The following is a 21,188-nucleotide window of genomic DNA, read 5'->3' as shown; positions in this document are numbered from 1 at the left end:
CTCTCTATCGTGTGCGCGATATCCCCAAGTCTCTTCCTATATTTGTCAAACTGTACATGCTAGTTTAAGTGTAAAATTAATTCGAACTCTAGTGTGTAGTTGGTTTACTTATGAAGAATATACTACACATTTTCTTATATTGCTATTTTTTACCGCAAATGGTAAAATCATAACGAAGAGCTTCTCGCCCGTCGAGTGAGATGCACCCTGTACACTGCTACGCAATTCAGAATCTACGCGGATCGAGGGGTAGGGCGTAGGTAGATCGGAATTTATAGATATAGACGAGTGGCGGCATTTTGGCTTTTTATATCGCAATTTGTAAACAGCGCTTATTTGTAAACAACCCCCGTTTTTAGAGAGGTATTTTAGATAACAATCGATATTTAGAAATGTTATGACACCCTGGAAATACTACCACCGAGCACGTCATTGTTGCAACTGCGTTAATACGCCTGGCGGTGACCGCCTCATATTCTTTCAGATATTTAGCAATAAAATAAAGAAACCTGTTATTTTTAAGCTGTTATTTTAAGCTGTTTTTTATAAATAACTATAACAGTTTCAACTGTTATCTAAAAATAACAGTTTTGCCCATCACTATTTTAAATGTTACCTTAAGTGAAGGTAAACATTTAAAATGAAAATAATAAATACTCGGCACTCCTCGCGTCGTATTCCTAGTCTGTCACGACCGACCCGTCCAAGCACAACTGCAACTGCGTACTGCCTGACCAGCCGACTAGCCGGCTGAATCTCGAGTACAAACGCAAAACGGGTAAACGTAAATTCGTCCGGCAACTTGCTATGTTACTAGTAGCCTGGTCTTCTCTGTATATAAAAATCAATTGTTATGTTTTAACAGCAGGATTACGGGACGTCGTTACAGCCACCCTTATTTCATTAAGTGATATGACGTGACTTTTTTGTTAATCTTGTGGTACGTATGACTGACTGGCCGAATGATGTGGAATGATCGAGATCAATTAATTTGACAGTTGTTATCAAATCGATTTTTGCTTACATTTCGATTCAAGTATTTTCTATACCGGGTGCGTCTCGAAAGTTGCTCACCCCCTGTAACTTTTTTATTTTTTCAGTTAAAAAACGAGATTTTGTATGGTAATCTATGACATAAATTAGAATTGATTGACGGTATTCAATTGTTTCTGGTCACTTCCTGTGTCACCGGAAATTACTAAAACTTTTGGTTTTTAAATGGCACCCTCGGTATATTTTTACTTTATTCGATAGAAAATGACACTTTGAATAGAATGACATATATCATATGTCAACCATATTATGGTTTATTTGTTACTACAAACATATTATGGTTTATTTGAAATTGTAACATGCGGTTCATAACGACAATTTGACTCGAAATACCAAGTGTGTGGAATCAAATTGTTCATAAAAAATGCTTTTTCCAAACCTGCTCCACCCTCGTTCCTTTTGAAAAAATTGAGATATGATTCAAAATACGGTTTGGGCATCTTTTAACCGGCCAGGATAAGACACGAAAAACATTAGACGATCAAATCTATTTTCCAAGGCTCCTTGTTTAAAAATTAGTGTTTTTAACACAACCGTGGCACTCTAGATTGTAATTTAAAATCGATGAAAATGTCAAAAGTTGACATATGATATCACTCAGCGTGTCATTTTCTATCGAATAAAATAAAAATATACCGAGGGTGCCATGTAAAAATCAAAAATTATAATCATTTCCGGTGAGACAAGTGACCAAAAACAATTGAATACGTCAATTAATCCTAATTTATGTCATGTACTAACAAACCAAATTTCGTTTTTTGTTTGCAAAAAATAAAAAAAATTATAAGGGTGAGCCACTTTCGAGACGCGGTATAGAAGTATGAAGTTTATCAGCAAATAAACGTAAAACTATACATTCTAAACATTAAAATACATACATTGTTAAATGAGGGATTACTCTAAAACTAGAGCATTAAACTTAAATGGACTGGATCTAATTGAAGCAACTTTACATTGAAACTTACCGGCGATCCAAAGTTATGTCCAATTTCGTGCGCGAGCGTTACGTGGCTGACAGCTGGAGGGACATGTTTTCCATAGTTTAATAGCGTCACTATGCCTGTGTTCAGTGATTTCATGCTGCCTCTATAATGCTGAGAGAGGAGAAATTTAACTATTACTTAATATGTTTATCTTCTATACTATGTCCCCGGATTGTCTTTACAAGAGAAAAACCTTTTTTATTATTGACATTTTGAGAAAAATGCATAATTCTTCATAAAAAATTTTGCTTGTTCTAAAATAGTTAATCCCGTTTATACTTTTCCAAATTTCCATGGCGTTTTAGAGAAAATTAAAAAAAATACATGAAAATGTAGTTGAATTTTTAAGTCCTAAAAGTTAAAAGGCGTTTCTATGGTAATATAATTTCGATTTCATTCTTTTATTCTTCTTCCTTCTCTCTCCCTGTCTCTTTCGTGGAGGTTGGCGATCACATTGGCAAAATCTTCCCGATTCTCGGCTTTCCTTATGAGTTCTTCAAATGTTAGGTGAGTCCATTTTCTGATGTTTCTCAACCAAGATAGTTTCTTCCTGCCGAGACCTCTCTTTCCTTCAATCTTACCCTTAACTATCAATTGTAAGACGTGATATTTTTCATTTCTCAATATATGCCCTAAGTATGATGTTTTTATTATTTTTATTATATTGAGCAATTCTCTTTCGCTGCCTATTCTGTTGTAGACTTCGGTATTTGTGATATGGGCTGTCCATGGAATTTTAAGCATTCTTCGATATATCCATGTTTCGAACGATTCGAGGCGATTCATCTCTTGAACTTTCAGTGTCCATGTTTCTGCTCCGTATAATAGGATTGACCAAACATAACACTTAACGAGCCTAGTTCTCAACTCAAGGTCCAATCTGGGGTTCTGGAAGACGTTCTTCATTTTTAAAAATGCAATTCTCGCTTGTTCTATTCTGGTTTTTATTTCCACGTCGTTGTTCAAGGTGTTAACTATCCAGGACCCCAAATATTTGAACTTGTAGACCTGTTCTAAGGTATTGCCCTCTATTTTAATAGGAATTGATACATTTTGGTTCTTTCCAAATACCATGACTTTAGTTTTAGAAGAATTGATCTTCATCCCGTATTTCTTACAGGAGCCTTCAAGTCATTCCACTAAATTCTGGAGACCAGTATCAGAATCGACAATAAGGACTGTGTCATCGGCAAATCTATTGTAGTTAATGACTTCGCCGTTGACTTTAAACCGCAGTCTGTTGAAGAGAAAGCTTCCCGAAAAATCGCCTCAGAAAAAACATTAAATAAGGAGAAGGAGACAGCACACATCCCTGTCTTACTCCCCTCTGTACTGTATTCTTTTATAGATCGTTATAATTAATTTTAATTAACATCATATTTATTGATGTTGTTAAAGCATCACATTTAATATAATAATAGCTCCCGTATATAGCGTTTAACGCCTTGGGAGTAGCAAGGTACACCTTGCCATGCTAGAGCCGTGCGGTATACAAGGAAGGTAATGTGGCTAGCACTACGCTTCAACCGCCTATTATTACCTCAGGGCCCGAATTCTGTAACTTTGACATAAAAACGTTACGCTTTCAAAGCGGTGAGCGAAAGTATGCGATAAGCGGAACGTCCAGCAGTCGATTTTGGTATTCTCGTTGCTGTGCGAATCGTTTTCTTGATACGCGTTGAGCACATATTGACAGCATCGTAATTTCGCAGGTATCTAATAGTCAAATGTGACTAAAACAATGAAAAATGTCAATGTTACGTGAATTTTATAACCTATAGTTGAGTTATGTCAACCTATTTTTCTATGGATATGTTATTATTCTTATCATACGAGGGAAACGTTGAAGACGCTTCTCAGCATTTTCGATGTTTTGAACAATATTTATAGCTACCAATTTGTAATTTGTCCATTACTTATTTAGGAATTTATAGAACAAGTAGTAGTTTTCACTAAAGAGCAAGATAACGCACGAAATCACAATTTTTTCGATTTTCACTGACAGTTCGACAAGCAAAAGGATCCTTTAAGGCAACCGTTTTCAAAGCGCTCAGCGCAATCAGTAAAGACGTTAAGCGCGTCAGACGAGAATACCCAAATCGTTAGTTAAGTGCGCGCTCAGCAAAAATTAACGTCATATACGCTGAGCGTCTAAAAGCGCTTAGCGTTTTCTAAGTTATAGAATTCGGGCCCAGGATTGTGAATTCCAAGTACTCATTTAAGGCTGAGTCGACCTAGGTACCCAAACTATTTTTATTTTATTAAAAATAGTCGGCCGATGAAATTCCGACTATAGGATTCGAACCCACAACCTTTAGATTGGTAGACGAGAGCAGTACATCTACACCACCGGGCACCATAAGTATCACATTTTCCGATAACTATTATCACCCTTTTCTTAGCATTGAACTAAATAAATTGTGTGCTTCTTTAATATTTTAAAACAGCAAAATATATGACTTTAATTCAAAAGCTGTCAATAATAATCTAGCAAAGAATGAAATCGGAATTATGTTACTACAGAAACGCGTTTTGATTTGAAGAAAATTTCTTCAGAAATTCAACTATATTTTCATGCTTTTAATTTTCTCTAAAACAGTATGAAAATCTCGAAAAGTATAAACGGGGTTTAACCATTTTAGAACAAGCAAAAATGTTTAGGAAGAATGCAGTTTTCTCAAAATGTCAATAATAAAAAAGTTTTTCCTCTTGTAAAGACAATCCGGAGACATACTGTATAATATGCAAAATATAATATTTGTTTCGTATCACCAAAAAGAATTGTTATAGAATAAAGAAGATAGAGAGAGATAGAGTCTAAAAAATATAAAAAGATAAAGGTAAAATGTAACAAAGGCATTCTTACCCCGTTTTTCTCGCAAACTCCGCCTGCATTTTTTAAATCGCCAGTCCATGCCAGTCCCAGGGTGCCCATTTCGAAATCACGATAAGTGAACATGTAGGCTAGACAAAAAGCGTCGTAATCTTCCTCTGAAAACAAGAGAGAAACAATTTCAATAACTGTACGAGACTTTCAAATAGAATATAAAATAAAATGTGAATCATATGTTATTAAATTATGATAAAAATGTGAGTAATATTTTTAAAGTAAACTACTTCAAGTAATTTTAAGAATTCTTTTTATATTTTGATTGTCATATACAAGATGGTCCGAATTGTATTCCGGAAACTTCGGCAGCATATTCTGCAGATAAAAATAAGTAAAAAAGTTCGTATAAGTGTATGTCCCAAAATGGTTAGTTTCAGAGATACAGGGTGTAGAAATTTCATTTTGATTTCGACTTTCTCCAAATAATTTATGAAGTAACATAAATATTTCGATAAAAATTGGTATCTGGGAGTCTTTTAGATTTTGATGTCAATATGACACCTAACTTGTAGAGGGCGCCACCTGGATATTGTTTAACTGGTTTGAAGAGCAATAACTTTTCGTTCATACCTGTATAAAACTACTGAGTAAAAAATATGTTCGTCGTTTTTTACGTAAAAAAAGTCTCTTGGTAAAAATCGCTACGAGTAATGGTTCTCGAAATATTTGGAATCGAAATTATGAATACCTGTCATCATTGACATAAACATGTTGACTAAATAGTTAAGCCGAAATCATAAATTTGAAATATTTTTGTGCCAAAAGTTCAACAGAAACTGTTTTATCATTTTTTCGCAGATAAATTTATGAAATTTATTTAGAATTTAATTTTTTTTAAATAAGAAACTAGTAAAATACTAGTTTCTTATTTAAATATCTGCTGATAGCGATTTTTACCAAGAGATATTTTTTACGTGAAAAGTCACGGAAATGTATATTTTTTCACTCAGTAGTTTTATACAGGTACGGATGAAAAGTTATTACTCTTCAAAACAGTCAAAACATATGTAGGTGGCGCCACCTACAAATAAGAGTTATATTGACATCAAATTTAAATTTCCCATGTCAAAAAATCCCAAACACCAACTTTCATCCAAATATTTACGTTATTTCAGAAATTATTTGGAAAAAATCGAAATAAAAGAGAAACTTCTACACCCTGTATCTCCGAAACTAAGCATTTTAGAACATACATTTATACAAACTCTTTTACTTATTTTATCTGCAGAATATACTGCCAAAGTTTCCAGAACACAGTTCGGGCCATCCTGTATATCTTGATGCACGCGATTCATTTTGAAGCTTTACATCGACATATTGATTGAGATTGGTATTCTTTCATTAATTCTATATTTATTCCAAAATTGATTCGTCATAGACCTCAAGTTTATACATGTAATTTCCTACACATAAATTTTTTACCTGGCGTTAATGCTTAATTAAGAACTATCAATATTATCAACAAAACCCTCAATAACTTGATTTTTAGAACTAGGAAAAAATTCAACCATATTTTCATGTTTTGTTTTAAATTTCTTTAAAACGGTATGGAAATAATATTGGAAAAGCATAAACGCGATTAACCATTTTAGAACGAGCAAACATTTTAATGAAGAATGTATTTTTCTAAAAATGTCAATAATTAAAAAAAAATTTCCGTCTGTAAAGACAATCCGGGACATACTGTAGTCTTTATTTAAAGTCTATTTATATGTACCTACAAATTTGTACAGAATCCTCGGGGGACGAGACCGACTCGCACTTTTTTTACAGATACATTTTCTCCGTAAACAATAGCAATTAAAAACACTTTTCAATCATTTAAAGCGCAAAAAATCAAATTTATGAACTCCTTTCACGTTCCGAAATAAAACGGATGGCTATATTTTGCAGATTTTTTTCCGCAAAACCATGATGAATTGCTGAAATACCCAGTGGGACCGAAGGATATGTGGGAATGGGAATAGGAAGAGAAACCTATATTTTATCGATTATGGTAAAGAATTAAAGGACGCAAATACAAATCTGCGTATATTTACGAGAAAAATATTTTGATTGTTCCTTTTTTTTCGAGTGTAAATCATACCGTTGAAATAAGAGATACATTTATGGTATTGGTATTTCGCTACTCAAACAGTAATATAAAAAATATAAAATCATATTAAAAAATATCATATTTATATTGTCGCCAGTCTAAAATTTGTCAACATTCATAGACACCAATGATGCCCACTTTTACATGTTTTCTTTTAATAAAAATATTTTAGGAAACAAAAATAAATGATAAATAGATAAACCGTTATTATTTACATCAACAAAACTCACCTTCTTAACAGCATTAAATTGACATTAACCGCTTTCCCGTTCAAAATATTCTAATAAAGTTGTGATGAGTTTTTTACGGCTATTAAGCTATCTTGTACACTTCGCACTAAAAGAGGTTCTAAAAAGAACAATGTTCGACCGTAAGGTCTGCTAGTAAACGTTTTTGAGCTTAAAGTATCAGAACACTATTTATTTAAACCAAAAACTCGTAATACAAAACTAAAGTGTCAAAACGAATGACAATGTCAGGATATAAATTCAACCAAAAGTGGCAACTTGACATTTTACACAGCAGAGCTACCACCTGAATCTCCAGCGCGAAATTTAAATTCCAGTTAGTCAGTCCGGCGCCAAATATGTCCAGGGTTGACAACAATGGATTTAAAAATTACGCCCTCGATTACGTAACTAAAAGTTTAATTGATATCAAATATATGTACTAATGTTCACAATAAATACAGTGGAGATCAGGTCAATGGAATTAAACTCAAACATAAATACACTGACCAGTTAGTAGAAAAATTACGAGAAATAAAAGTTGTTTCCAAAAATGTAAAATTATACCGAGTGCTCTATTTAAAATATTAAAATTGCTACTGTAAATTTTGAAAAGGTCAAATATTATCTCCCCAGATGATTTTATGCAAAAATGGTATGAGACTTTTTGAAGAGGCGGTTAAGTTGTACTGTCGTCTAGAATCTTTTTTTATTTGGAATAGGCATCTAAAAGTTATTTGCAAAAATCTACCGTCAAATTACTGGGATTACCAGGGAAAGCTACAAGTAAAATACCAGCAAAAATATGATTTTGTCATTGTCAAATTCGATGTCACATTTTTTATTGTTTACAAGAATGTCTGTAATTTCAAAAAGGTGGTTAATTTTTTTCTGAATTGGAATGTTAGGTTAGGATCATCTACAAAAGAATTAGTTGAACTGAGAATAGTATTCGCGGTGTTTGACTTGTTTCATTACTCGATCACTCGCAGGCATCGCTCATACCACATACTTCCACAGGATAATTAAAGGGATAATCAAAATATTTGTAATACAAAAGGAACTTTATTAAACTATACTAATTAATAAAATGTTTACATAATTCCACATTCACAGCCAAACAATACCCCAAAGAATTGTAAAATTCACACCTCACAATACAAAACTGCTAAGGGGAGAATTTTTAGCATTCCTCAGAGGTGTCGTTTTCAGTCCATCTAAATTTATGTATTTAATGTAACGTTTTGTTTATAAACATTACCACTGCGAACGGCAGCTTTTCATCAGAGAGCAGTCGTGGATAAGGTATTTCACTAGAGAGAAAGCCAATCAATAACAATAAGCAAAAAAATACAGATATTGGGCGCCAGGCATGTACAGAGAAAGAAAACACAGTTGTATATTACTTAAAACTAATGACTATATTTATTCATGATGTTCTTTCCTGGTACATGACATTGTAGAGTTCTAATAAATATATATAGTAGTTATATGTCAAAAAAAAATGGTGTTAAGAGTTGTACTAAATATCTATGAAAGTAATACCATTACAAGACGTAATGTAATGAAACCTAAGATCTAAATCATATTTTAAATATTAAATCGACATGAATGTTCTTAACAATCTAACCACTAAACATAGTCTGTCCGATATTACTTAAGATGTACGCTATTGTTTAAGACTGAAAATGTGTTAAATGTTAAATGTAAGCTAAAACTTAAATCTAAACTTAGCTGTTCTTGAAGCTATCCTTGCTTCAAACAGTAACAGCGTGAGGTGGTCTCGCATCTCTGTACTCAGCCGTAACTACTAACTAGCTTATGGATGGGAACGAAGCAACATGGGGCTCAAGCTACATCCACGCTGGGGCACTTTATATGCAAGAAAAATCATTCCTACTGGGGACACTCGTCCACAGGACATCCGTACATAGGATAATGGTACAAGGGAACACTACCCGTACCTTGGACACAGTCCGTCCATAAGATAATGTACGTCCATAAGATAATGTACGTCCATAAGATAACGGTACAGGGGAACACTACCCGTACCTTGGATACTACTAGGACCTTGGATAATGCCCGTACCTTGTAAATAGTCCGTACCTTGGACCCTAAAAATATGAAACTCTTGTTTAAAACCAAACAAGGTCTAATAAACAAAATAAACCTACCTCGAATTACTTCCGAGGGCTCAATAATAAACAAAGAAACTGTCCTTTCTTCCATGTAACATTCTGGAGGACAAAAGAAAAGGGACGCCAACGTGCCAGCAAAATACAAATACAAGTTAAGTTGGGACATCCAAAACTCTACCCTAAAAATATGCAGTAATAATATCGAATCTAAAAGGAAAATATTTCATCTTTACCTGTTGCTTTGAAATAGCAGCTGATTCAAATTATACAGCAAGATTTAAATAATCACCATTTCTAAAACCGGGATACAACAGAGCGGCAAAACAAAGTCAGGTTAAGCACGGAGAGAGTTGACAGAAGCGATGTTGACAGCGCCTCCTCAGAGCGATAACAGGGTTGTGTCAAACGATAACAGGGTTGGCGACTGGGGAACGTAAAAATTACGCCAAGCGTGCCAAATAAATTATCAGGCCTGAACGATATGGAATCCGATGACGATGCGCCAGACATCATATAAATCATATATAAAAAATACATGTAACGAACTAAAAACGTTACAATATGCACAGAAAGACCGGTTTTCAGTGTGCTCCACAGGAAGAAGTCGTTCGTACTGTATCCGTAACAAACGGAAGTCAATGTCTCTCTTTTCTTCAACATAAAGAATATTTTAATATGTATTTAATTGTAGCTTTCTCTGGGTCGCATTGTAAATTTTACTAATTTTTATGTAAATTTTTGCAAATAACTTTTAAATGATTATTCCGAATGAAACAAAAATCTACACAAAGGTACAACTTTACCGCCTCTTCAAAAAAGACTAATACAACTTTTGCATAAAATCATATAGGGAGATAATATCTGACCTTTTCAAAATTAGCCTGGGATTTCCTATGTCCCGTGTTTCGATGCACCACACGGTACAATACAGAGGGGGATACAGAGGGGTGATACAGAGGGGGGGGCAGATGGGGCCCGGGCCCCCCCTAAAATCTGTAAATTGTGGAAAATATTAGGCTTTTGGGTTAAAAATGGCGCCCTAAAAAGCATATTCTACATTAATTTTTATTTTGCCCCCCCCCCCCTAAAATAAATTCCTGTATCCGCCCCTGTCGCTCCGTAAAAAACTCTTTATATAGTATTTTAGTATTTCCCTTTTTTAACCACCCACAACCTACTGCCACACAAGTCCATTCTCTTAACAACACACGCCGACATTCAGTTATGAATAGGCTAATAAACATGGCGACGACACGTAAGCCACTGCTCAAGACAGCCCCGGTCGCTGCCTCGCCATATTATATATGGGAGCAGTTAGCCTCGGTTCCTGCGGGACCCTGTCATACAGTCTGGAGCGTTGTTTACGTTTCGGAAATATTCCTCTATTCCTTGCATATGCATGGCTGGGGAGCGAACGTAGGAGCTGTTCTGTAATTGAGGAATATATTGCTTACGCTAGGTCGTCCCATAAACTAGATATACACAGATAAAAATATTCTCTTGATTCTGGAGTATATTATTGATCCAAGAGATATGTGATTTTAAAATAAAAAAAAGTGGTCTCTTTTTGTTTAAATGTTTTGTTCATTATTCATGTTGGGGATTTATTTTTAAATTAATGTTAATCGTTAGGCAACCAATAAACTCATAGAATATGTATTTCTTTTGCATAATCAAAACTGTCACTCTAAATTTTACATAACCAAATTGTCACTCTAAATCGCTGTCTTTTTTAGACAGATGTCACTTGTCTTGTCATTATTCAATTTATTATTCGAAATCTCAGAATGTTGTTAAACATAGATTCTTAACAAAAGTTTCATCTTAAAATAAAATTTTAATCAATCCCAATTGTTTATCTCCATCATTTACCAGATTAATAATACAGAAATTACACTTCAATTACAAACAATTCATTATTTATAGTGATTTATAGTAATTTTATTAAATTATACGAATATTCTCGTTGATTATTGGTTTGAAATAAATATGACAGTGTCCTCCAATAAAAATGCGAGTCTCTAAATCTAAATTCTAATTCTGAGCTGGTAAATGAGCTAGATGCTTTACCTAGACCGTTATTCAGAAGCTACAAACCTATCGATGAAAACATGCATGAAAATTTACTTCCTAGCACACAAGGAAAAAAAGTATTTTAAAAATAAGCGGTTTGCGATCGTGATTTTATAAATAAATAAAATAAATAAATAAATAAACACATTTATTGTCAAAAAAATTTACAATTTGTAGACAAAGGTAAAGTAAACAAACAAAAGAGAATACAAAACAATTATACAAATTACATTGTCAGTTTTATTGTTTAAAATAAACATTTATAAATGTTTACAATGTCAAAGAATAAAAAAAATAAAAATAAGATTCAAAAATATTTACTATATTTACAGTAAATATAGTAATAGCAAATATTAGACCAGTGTTTCGATCGTCAAAATATCAGTCATTTGCGGCGTAGAAAGCCTTGTCTAGTAAATAAAATTTGAATGCTTTGCGAAATGAAGAAAATTATATATAACATCAGTTTTAGTTTACTTGATAGGGAAAGGCGCAACGAAGAAATGTGGCAACGCTGCAACAGCACACCGTCGCATTTCTCTCACTCCGACTTAATAAGATCCCTATGTGATTTACTTCCACATATATAAATACCGACCCAAAATTAAGAGTTGCCAGCACGGTACGTTATGATTGTTTACGGTGTTAAATGATTTTTCACTTTTTAGTTCGACCTGTTACAAAAACGTGATTTTTATTTTTAACTATATATTATTTATTATCATTTTATAAAATGATTAACTGAAACAATAGCGATTTTACGTAATAAAATGTATATGGAAGAGAATGAATCAATAAGTTGATGGCAACTAAGCATAAAAATAAACATCTATAAACTTTAAAAAGAAAATCAAGCTGAATTTATATAACAAACATTCGTCGGCACTTTCCAATTTAAATTTACTCTGAATTTATTCCCTTCCCCTACTCCGGGAAACAATCCCTTTTTATTTGTTTTTCGTGTTCGAGTAAAACACTGTAAAGCCCCAAATAAAGAAAACGTTAAAAATTTAAGCAGGGTAAAGTATTTCGTCCCTATTTAATCTTTCTACTCTGCAATACTTTTTAGTTTTGCAGCATTTGAAAGAATAATTTTACTTTTTTTCAAACGTCACAAAAGTATTAATTTTTCCGACGGGATTGACAATATAAAAAATTCATTTAACGCCTAGGCATAAAAGTAAAGCACTTTTACGCCTAAGCATAAAAGTACGATAATATATTATTAAACTGACATAAAGTGTCAAATTCAACGAGCCCGTAACCATAGTTTCTCGATATATAATTAAATACAAGGTATGACTTTTAAATATTTTTATATTATCTGGCAGGTTTGAAATTGTTGAAAAAATTATTTGTGGCGTTTGAAAAAAAATAGCATGTTCTATTCGGAGTAAAAATTACGTTTGTACCTTGGCTGTATGTCGTCATACAGCCTCGCCACAAGAAGTGTCATTTTTTTCTCCTAATAAAACAATATACTATTATTTATTCAAATATTAAATGTTTTTTGAAGTGAATTTTCTTTACGCGCGCTGGGAGTAAAAAATCAAGGCCGTGACACAGTAAAAATTCACGGCCAAGAGGCACGAGACGCGAGAAGAAAAGTAGTAACGATCTTGGAGCGTCATAACTTGGGCCCTATGTGAGCTAGGGGGCGAAATTTGGAATCTAGAAGGGGCTCGAATCCGTCTCGAATCTTTTGACGATATTTTGACGATGTTTCGTGCACTACAAAACCAATTGTCATCAATGAATCAAATAAAAAAATCGTTCGATTTATTGAAATTTGGTTTGTCGATAGATTGGACCAAGGTCCACTTGACACATGTCACTGAGACAGTTATTTTTGACGTAAAAAACGTCAAAAGTTGATGTCGTCCGATCACGACCAAATTTGATGGGAAGGCTATGTGAGCGACGATACACACGGTCCCGCTCTGCAAAGTTGGATACGACGTTTCGTTTACATCTTCATCAGGGTGAAACTAAGGATTTGATACTGAAGAAAAATGTGGGTCGATTGCAGCATAATTGGGGACGGGCTACAGGATGACGTCCTCGACGTTTCGAACCGATGCCTCTAAATGGACGAAATCATCAGGATTTTTCTCTTAATTATGGGTCGGTAGGAACCAAACTTGGCACGTGAATAGATGTACCGAATGGAGTCCTCAGAGGCACAGACAGACAGACGGAAATAAGAAATTGAACTTCAAATATGCGCACATAGTGCATACACAATTTTTTTTCTCAGCGAATATGAATAACATTGGTTTGTCAGATATATATCATATTCTTTAATTTCAATCAAAATTCTAAGGTATTTTATTTGGAAGTTTGACAACTTCCAATTTTGAATTTTAGGCAGCTTTAAGCTTCTAATGGAAGGAAAAAATGAAAATGGATAGTTAACTAATAGTTAGTTTTCTGGTCGCTACCACTAACTGACTTTCCATTAGAGAAAAAGAAATAAAATAGAATTAATCAATTTACTATTGTCTGATTTCATTTTTATATCAGTGTAACAACAATAATTCAAAGTTTATGAATTATTGCTAGTTAAACTTCATTATTTTCATCAATGACTCAAAACTCCCAGATACTTGTAGAAGTTTCACAAATTTCAAATTTTGAATTTTAGGTAACTATTATCGTACAATTCTACCTTTAGCTTATCCTTATTTCAGAATTTTTCGAAAAATTTTAATAGATAACTAAAGACGTTTTAAAGAATGTGTAATGAATTTAGAATGTGTCTGGCTTTGTGTTTTCAAGGTTAGCTACGAATCTGTTGGGAACGCGCCATAGATACTAATGCCTTTCATATGAAACATAATGCTCATAGACGAGATAGATATGATTATACAGGGTGGTCCGAACTGTATTCCTTAAATTTCAGCAGTATAATCTGCAGATAAAAATAAGTAAAAAAGTTCGTATAAATGTATGTCCTAAAATGCTTAGTTTCGGAGATACATGGTGTAGGTTTTATTTTTATTTTGATTTTTTCCAAATAATTTCTGAAGTAACGTCAATATTTGGTTGAAAATTGCTGTCTGGACGTTTTTATGGCATGAGAAATTTGATTTGGATTATGACTCCTATTTGTAGGGGGCATCACCTCCATATGTTTTAACTGTTTTGAAGTGTAATAACTTTTCGTCCGTACCAGTATAAAATTATTATGTGAAAAAAAAAACATTTCCGTGACTTTCTGCGAAATAAATTAATGTCTCTTGATAAAAATCGCTTCGAGCAACCGTTCTCCAGATATTTAGAATGGAAATAGTCAATACATGTCAATATTGACAAAAAAAACATGTTGAGTAGATAGTTATTTGACTGAAATGATAAATTTGGGAACTTTTTATTTTTTTAAATTAATCAAAGTTTTCTTCGAAAAAATTATAATAAAACAGTTTCTGTTGAACTTTTAGCACAAAAACATTTCAAATTTATGATTTCAGTCTAATAGCTATTTAGTTAGCATGTATAATTAATGTCAATGATGACAGGTATTGATAATTTCGATTCTAAATATCTCGAGAATCATTACTGGTAGCGATTTTTACCAAGAGACCTATTTTACGTAAAAAGCATCGTAAATGTATATTTTTTACTCAGTAGTTTTATACAGGTACGGACAAAAAGTTAATACTCTTCAAACCAGTTAAAAATATGTATGTAGCGCCCTTTACAACTAGAAGTCATATTAACATCAAAATCAAATTTCTCATGTCAAAAACTTCCAGACACCAATTTTCTTTCATCCAAATATTGACGTTACTTTCAGAAATTATTTGGAATAAATCGAAATAAAAGTGAAACCTCTACACTCTCTGTCTCCAAAACTAAGCATTTTAGAACATACATTTATACGAACTTTTTCACTTATTTTTATCTGAAGAATATGCTGCCGAAATACAATTCGGATCACCCTGTATATTACTGGTATTAATGAAATAATAATGAATTAAAAATACTTTCCAATAACATAATAATAAAAACGTTCTCTTTGTTGAGTTTTTTGACTCAGTCACTGTATAATCTAGCTATTAATATAATACGACAAAATCAAATGTTTGTGTCCATTTAAATTCGGAAATACCGTTCTCCGGTTTGATTTAATCCAGTTACAGATATTTCCAATCCAGTTTAGAATAAATGGCGTCAGAAAAGGACCAAATACATAAACGTTCAAGATGGAAAGAGACAGATAGACGAACTAGAGTCGGCCAAAGGTACTGGTTTAAAAAATTAAGATTAAAGTTAATTAATCAACCTTTAAGGTACCCACAAAATTTGGTAAGTGTTATTAATAATAAAACAGTTTGTTTTATTTATGTTGTTTTATTTATTCCTGCGGAATATTACAAATTTTTATTTGTACATAAGTTATATTGATAAATATAATCATAAATGCGGGAAGCTTCATAAAACTTGAAAGTGAGAAATAGTTCTTTTTTATATTTTTTTGGTATGTGGTGTCTTGTTCTTGTTTGTTTTGTATTAACACATACCGTTTTTTATTAAATTAAATAACTCGATTACATTTTTTCAGTTTTATACAGTTTTTTCACAATATTTTGAAGTAATCACTTGGTAGTCAAATTTTAAATATAATAATTTCCTGCTATGCGTTCTAGTTGTACCAACTTATTTCTTTGTAAAAATAAAATAAACTACTTTGAAATTAAAATGACAGACACATCTATCACTGTCAAGGATCTTCTCGTTGGACAGACTATACTCTATATTATACCACATAAACAATAAAAATAAGCTTTTGAACGTAGACGCTAGGGGGCGCTGTCTTACAATTTAACAAACAGTATAATTTTTTTCAAAAAAATTAAATGCGATAGTATATGTAATTTTAGCTGATGCTAAAGAGTAATACAAGCCTAAAATATCAGCAAAAACCGCATCTCGATATATTTTTTAAAACCAAAGTTATTAGCAGAATTATAATAAATAGAAAAAATAAGCCCTTAATTAACTTATTTTTATAACACGGTTACAGTAGCCCTCTTGATTATGACTATATTCTAATACAAAATAAGATAGAAACGATTAGTTTGTTCTAAAATCTTTTCTAATAATTAAGATATCAATGACAGTGAATAAGAAATGATGCCTCAGTGAAGTCATGGTAGGCTTTGGAAAAAAGTTGCTTTTAAAGGGATAGTTTAAACATCAAAATATTACTATATCAACATTTCGATAGTTTCAGCAGCGATTTCTTTTATCTTTTGATTGCTTTTCTAAAAATGCCTTTCTTCAAAAGAGAAAAAACGCTGCTATCAGCTAAAATTACATATACTATCGCATTTAATTTTTTTTGAAAAAACGTGCAACGATTGTTAAATTGTAAGACATCGCCCCCTAGCGTCTACATTCAAAAGCTTATTATTATTGTTTATACCGTATAATATAGAGTAAGAAACGCTCTTTTAAACGAGCCCCCATTTGTTGGATTCCGTTCATCCAGTCCAGAGTTATTAATATTTAAATAAAAATAGATCTAACATTCCCCCACCACTTTATTTTGGCAGAAAAGAATTTACTGAAGATTATAAAGCTATTATTTCCTACCCGTTATCTATGCAAAATTGTATAAAAACACCTTTTTCTTATTTTTTATCCCAGTTGCGCCCTCTAGCGGCCGTTCTACAAACTTGATAATAATTTCCCGCAATTTCTCTCTTTAGTTATAAATATTTTTCCGCAGGCCATACGGCTGATACTTTCCGAGATACAGCCGAGAGCTATTCTTAGTGGGACACCCTGAACATATATGAGAACGCTACAGCTTGTGTTAGATTTCATGAAGAGACTAATAACTTCCACATAGAAAAAGGTCTTACCATCTCTCCAAAATTATTTAATAATGAGCAAACAGATAGAATAGAACGAATTGGGTATAAATATAAATGGCGAAAACCTGAACTACCTGCGATTTGCTGATGACATTGTCTTGACATCCGATTGCGTAAATAAAGCCCAAGAAATGTTACAAAAATTGAATGCAACCTCTGAACAAATGGGACTAAAAATCAACATCTCAAAAACCCAAAGGATGACAAAGCTAGTAATTGGAATATGTTATATTCACCAATATCAAATAGAAGAAACAACTGCTACAAGTACTTCGGACACGAAATAAGTATAAGCCGCGATAACCAACCTTGCGAACTTCACAGACGGATAGAACTGATTTGGGCCGCCTATGGACATGTTTAAAGAGAAAGGAATCATGCGTATTACCTGTTGTAACGTATGGTGCGGAGACCCTAACAATAACCAAGAAACAGTAAGCAAAATCAAAATAACGCAAAGAGCAATGAAAAGATCAATGTTGGGGCTATATCTGAGAGACAAAGTACCGAATATCAAAGTACGAGACAGAACTAAAGTCGTGGATGCCATACAGAAAATAACTACTTTGAAATGGAATTGGGCAGGGCACATTGAAATTCTAAACGATGACCGATGGACGAAGAAAATAATATAATGGAGACCAAGACCAGCCGTCCTCTAACCAGATGGCATGACGACTTAAGACGTATCCACAGTAACTGGATGCAAATAGCTCAAAATAGGGAGTTATTGAAGCAAACGAGGGAGGCCTACGTCCAGCAGTGGACTTTAGTGCCTAGTTTATGATGATGATGATGATGATGAACATTTTTGCTGTTTTAAAATGTTAAAAAAGCACAAAATTTATTTAGTTCAATGCTACGGAAATCGTGATAATAGTTATCAGAAAATGTGATACTTTAAGGAGAGCAAAAAATAGGAAGTTAATAAAAATTAATAATTACCATATTAATCAAAGAATGAGGGTGCCCGGTGGCGTAGAGGTACATGCTCTCGTCTACCAATCTCAAGGTGTGGGTTCGATTCCCACACCCGGCATTTCATCAGCCGACTATTTTTAGTAAAATAAAAATAGTTTGGGTCTAGTATAGCAAGCTGTACCTTGCTACTCCCAAGGCGTTAAACGCTATATACGGGAGCTATTATTATTATTATATCAAAGAATGAAATCGAAATTATATTACCACAGAACGCCTTTAAATTTCATATGTCCATGTTTATTTAATTTTCTCTAAAACGGTATGTAAATTTGGAAAAGCATAAATGGAATTAACGATTTTAGAACGATAAAATTTTTTAATGAAGAATGTATTTTTTATCAACATGTCAATAATAAAAAAGTTTTTCCTCTTGTAAAGACAATCCGGGGACATACTGTATAATTTTACAGTAATGATGGTAATAACAGTGATGTTAACTGACTAATGAAAGAAATTCACCGAAAGTCACATTTTTAACAGTTTCATATATCATTCTATTAAACTTTGAACAAAAAATCTACAAAAAAATTCAAAAAGCTTAAAGACAAAACCCTCCATCCTTTTTGACTTATTTCGCTCTCTTATTTAAATTTCTCTGTGCTCCATCTCAACCGGAACACGATATAAACCGAGTTACTCGCCTTTTTCCTCGAAAATCTCGACGGTTCGACATGCCCAAATGACTAAAATACGAGCGGAAATGTGTTTTTAATGTTCTCGGGAGAGAGGAAGAAATATCGCAAACACGTGAAACAACGACATTATAAAAGAGGATTTCACGTTTTCTTGCGGTCTGCGACTTGTGTGTACTTTGCCATTTATTTTAAAAAGGATTTCGATCGTAGTTAAACATACATACAAGAAGAAAGACTGGGAAATGTTCTGTAGATTTATCGTTTTCTGTGTTGTTAAAGAAAAGTTTATCATATTTGTCAATATTATGAAAATATCGCAGTATTTTTAACAGTCCTCTTTAAGCTGTTTCTTGGTTCATTTGTGCATATTTGTTGTACTATTGTTAGCTGTACTATTAGTTAATCGTTTTTAAAACAATAAAAACTGTTTTAACCATAAAGAAATTTTAGAAAACAAGCTGGAACAAAATGACATCAAACAGCACAACAACGAAAAACATGGTCACTTTTAGATACGTCATTGAGGGCGCGATTGTTAAATGCATTGTTGTCAACCATGGACGTATTCGGCGCCGGGCTGACTAACTGGAATTTAAATTTCCCGCTGATGATTCAGGTGATACTTCTGCTGTAAAAAATGTTAAGTTGCTACATTTATTTATTTATTTCTTGATATTTTTATTCATTTTGATACTTTAGTTTTGTATTACGAGTTTTTGGTTTAAGTGAATTATGTGGTGATACTTTATGCTTAAAATTTGTTGCTAGCAGACCTTGCAGTCGAAAATTATTCTTTTTAGAACCGCTTTTAGTGCAAAGTGTACAAGATGCTGAAACAGCGCAACAGCCATAAATCATCACAATCTTATTAGAATATTTCGAACGGGAAAGCAGTAATAATGGCATTTTATGTCCCTTAAGTGTTGTTAGGGAGGGGAATTTTGTTGATGTAAATAATAACTTTTCATATACTTATAATTAATTCATTTTTGTTTACTAAAATATTTTGATTAAAAGAAACTATGTAAAAGTCGGCAGCGCTGTGCCGTTCAATCTTAATCACGTCACTAGAAGTTTATTTGGTATGATGTATAGTAAAATTAGGAAAACTCTCATAATTTCAGTAGACACTATTTATAATTTTTATATTATAGTTTCAATGTTTAAGAAAGACTTAAAATAGCTCATGATCAACTATAGAGGGCGAGTCCTAAATAAGTGCAAATATTTTCAGACCTGGTAGAACTCGATAAAAGAAACATGTTTTCTCTTTGCCGTTTTTCAAAATAACGGAAATACTTTACTTTAAAAATTTGAAAAACAAAATGATTTTTCGCTTACATTTTGAGAACCACCGGATCTTTTCTGGATTTCTTTCCTGTAAATTTAATCTAATATATATGTTGCCATATTATGAAGATATTGGGGTTTTTAACAAAAAATTAAAAAAATCAGAAATATTTCAAAAAATTTCGAATTTTCGATTTTTTCTCGCAAAGAAACTCATAAACGTGTTTCTCTAAAGGTCAAAATATACTACACCTAAAAATATTTGCGCTTATTTAAGACTCATCCTGTATGTTCTCACTAGTAGCCGTGTTTCGGTTATTAAAACCCAAGAAACTAAATAGCAATTTAGAGCTTCCAAAACTATTCCGAAAGCAGCACAAATTGAATCCAACGAAGAATGAGTTATCGGTATAATGGCGTTCCATCTTGACCGGCTCTATTTTACATTGAATTACCGGTATTTCCGTGTAATTTAGGTTTAGTCCGAAGCCTCTAAGGCGCAATTTGTCGGTTAGATGCTTTAGTCGGAGCTGTACTTAGATTCGCAATTACCTCGCCTATGTGGAAACTAGTAAAAAACATAAACTACTTGTAATATATACATAAAAGATGCTTCTTTTCGTATTTTTTCTTAGTTAAAATTTAGCATACACGGATACAACATGAACAGTAGCATCTTTAGTAGCAAAAATTTACTTATTGCAAAATTTTAAATCATAGAAATAATTTTTGAGACATCGTTGATTAATCGAACATTAAAAACTAGCAAATTTGGCTTTCTCTTAGATAAAAGAAATATAATAAATGTTTATTGTGCTATCGTGAAAACCAGCGTCTCTCTATGTCCGATTGCAATTTTTTAAATTATTACCATGTATAATAATTTATTCTTTCAGACATTGACTGTGCAATATAATTAATGACAGACGAAATTTTTTTAC

General features: G+C 32.8%; 1 protein-coding gene across 1 annotated transcript in view; it reads right to left on the bottom strand.

Annotated features, from left to right (window-relative positions):
- The window catches only part of LOC115882775 (disintegrin and metalloproteinase domain-containing protein 10-like), a gene marked incomplete in the record, with an annotated part of 294,844 nt that overhangs the window by 20,736 nt on the left and 252,920 nt on the right, over positions 1 to 21,188 (bottom strand). Inside the window, 2 exon segments of the mRNA XM_030901016.1 lie at positions 2,019 to 2,147; positions 4,903 to 5,027. Of these exon segments, the coding sequence (XP_030756876.1) occupies positions 2,019 to 2,147; positions 4,903 to 5,027 (254 nt within the window).

Source organism: Sitophilus oryzae, unplaced genomic scaffold (genome assembly GCF_002938485.1).
Source record: "Sitophilus oryzae breed Bouriz unplaced genomic scaffold, Soryzae_2.0 scaffold_179_pilon_pilon, whole genome shotgun sequence".
Lineage (NCBI taxonomy): Eukaryota > Metazoa > Arthropoda > Insecta > Coleoptera > Curculionidae > Sitophilus > Sitophilus oryzae.
The sequence above is the reverse complement of the archived record's forward strand: the minus strand, read 5'-3'. Positions and strand labels throughout refer to the sequence as shown.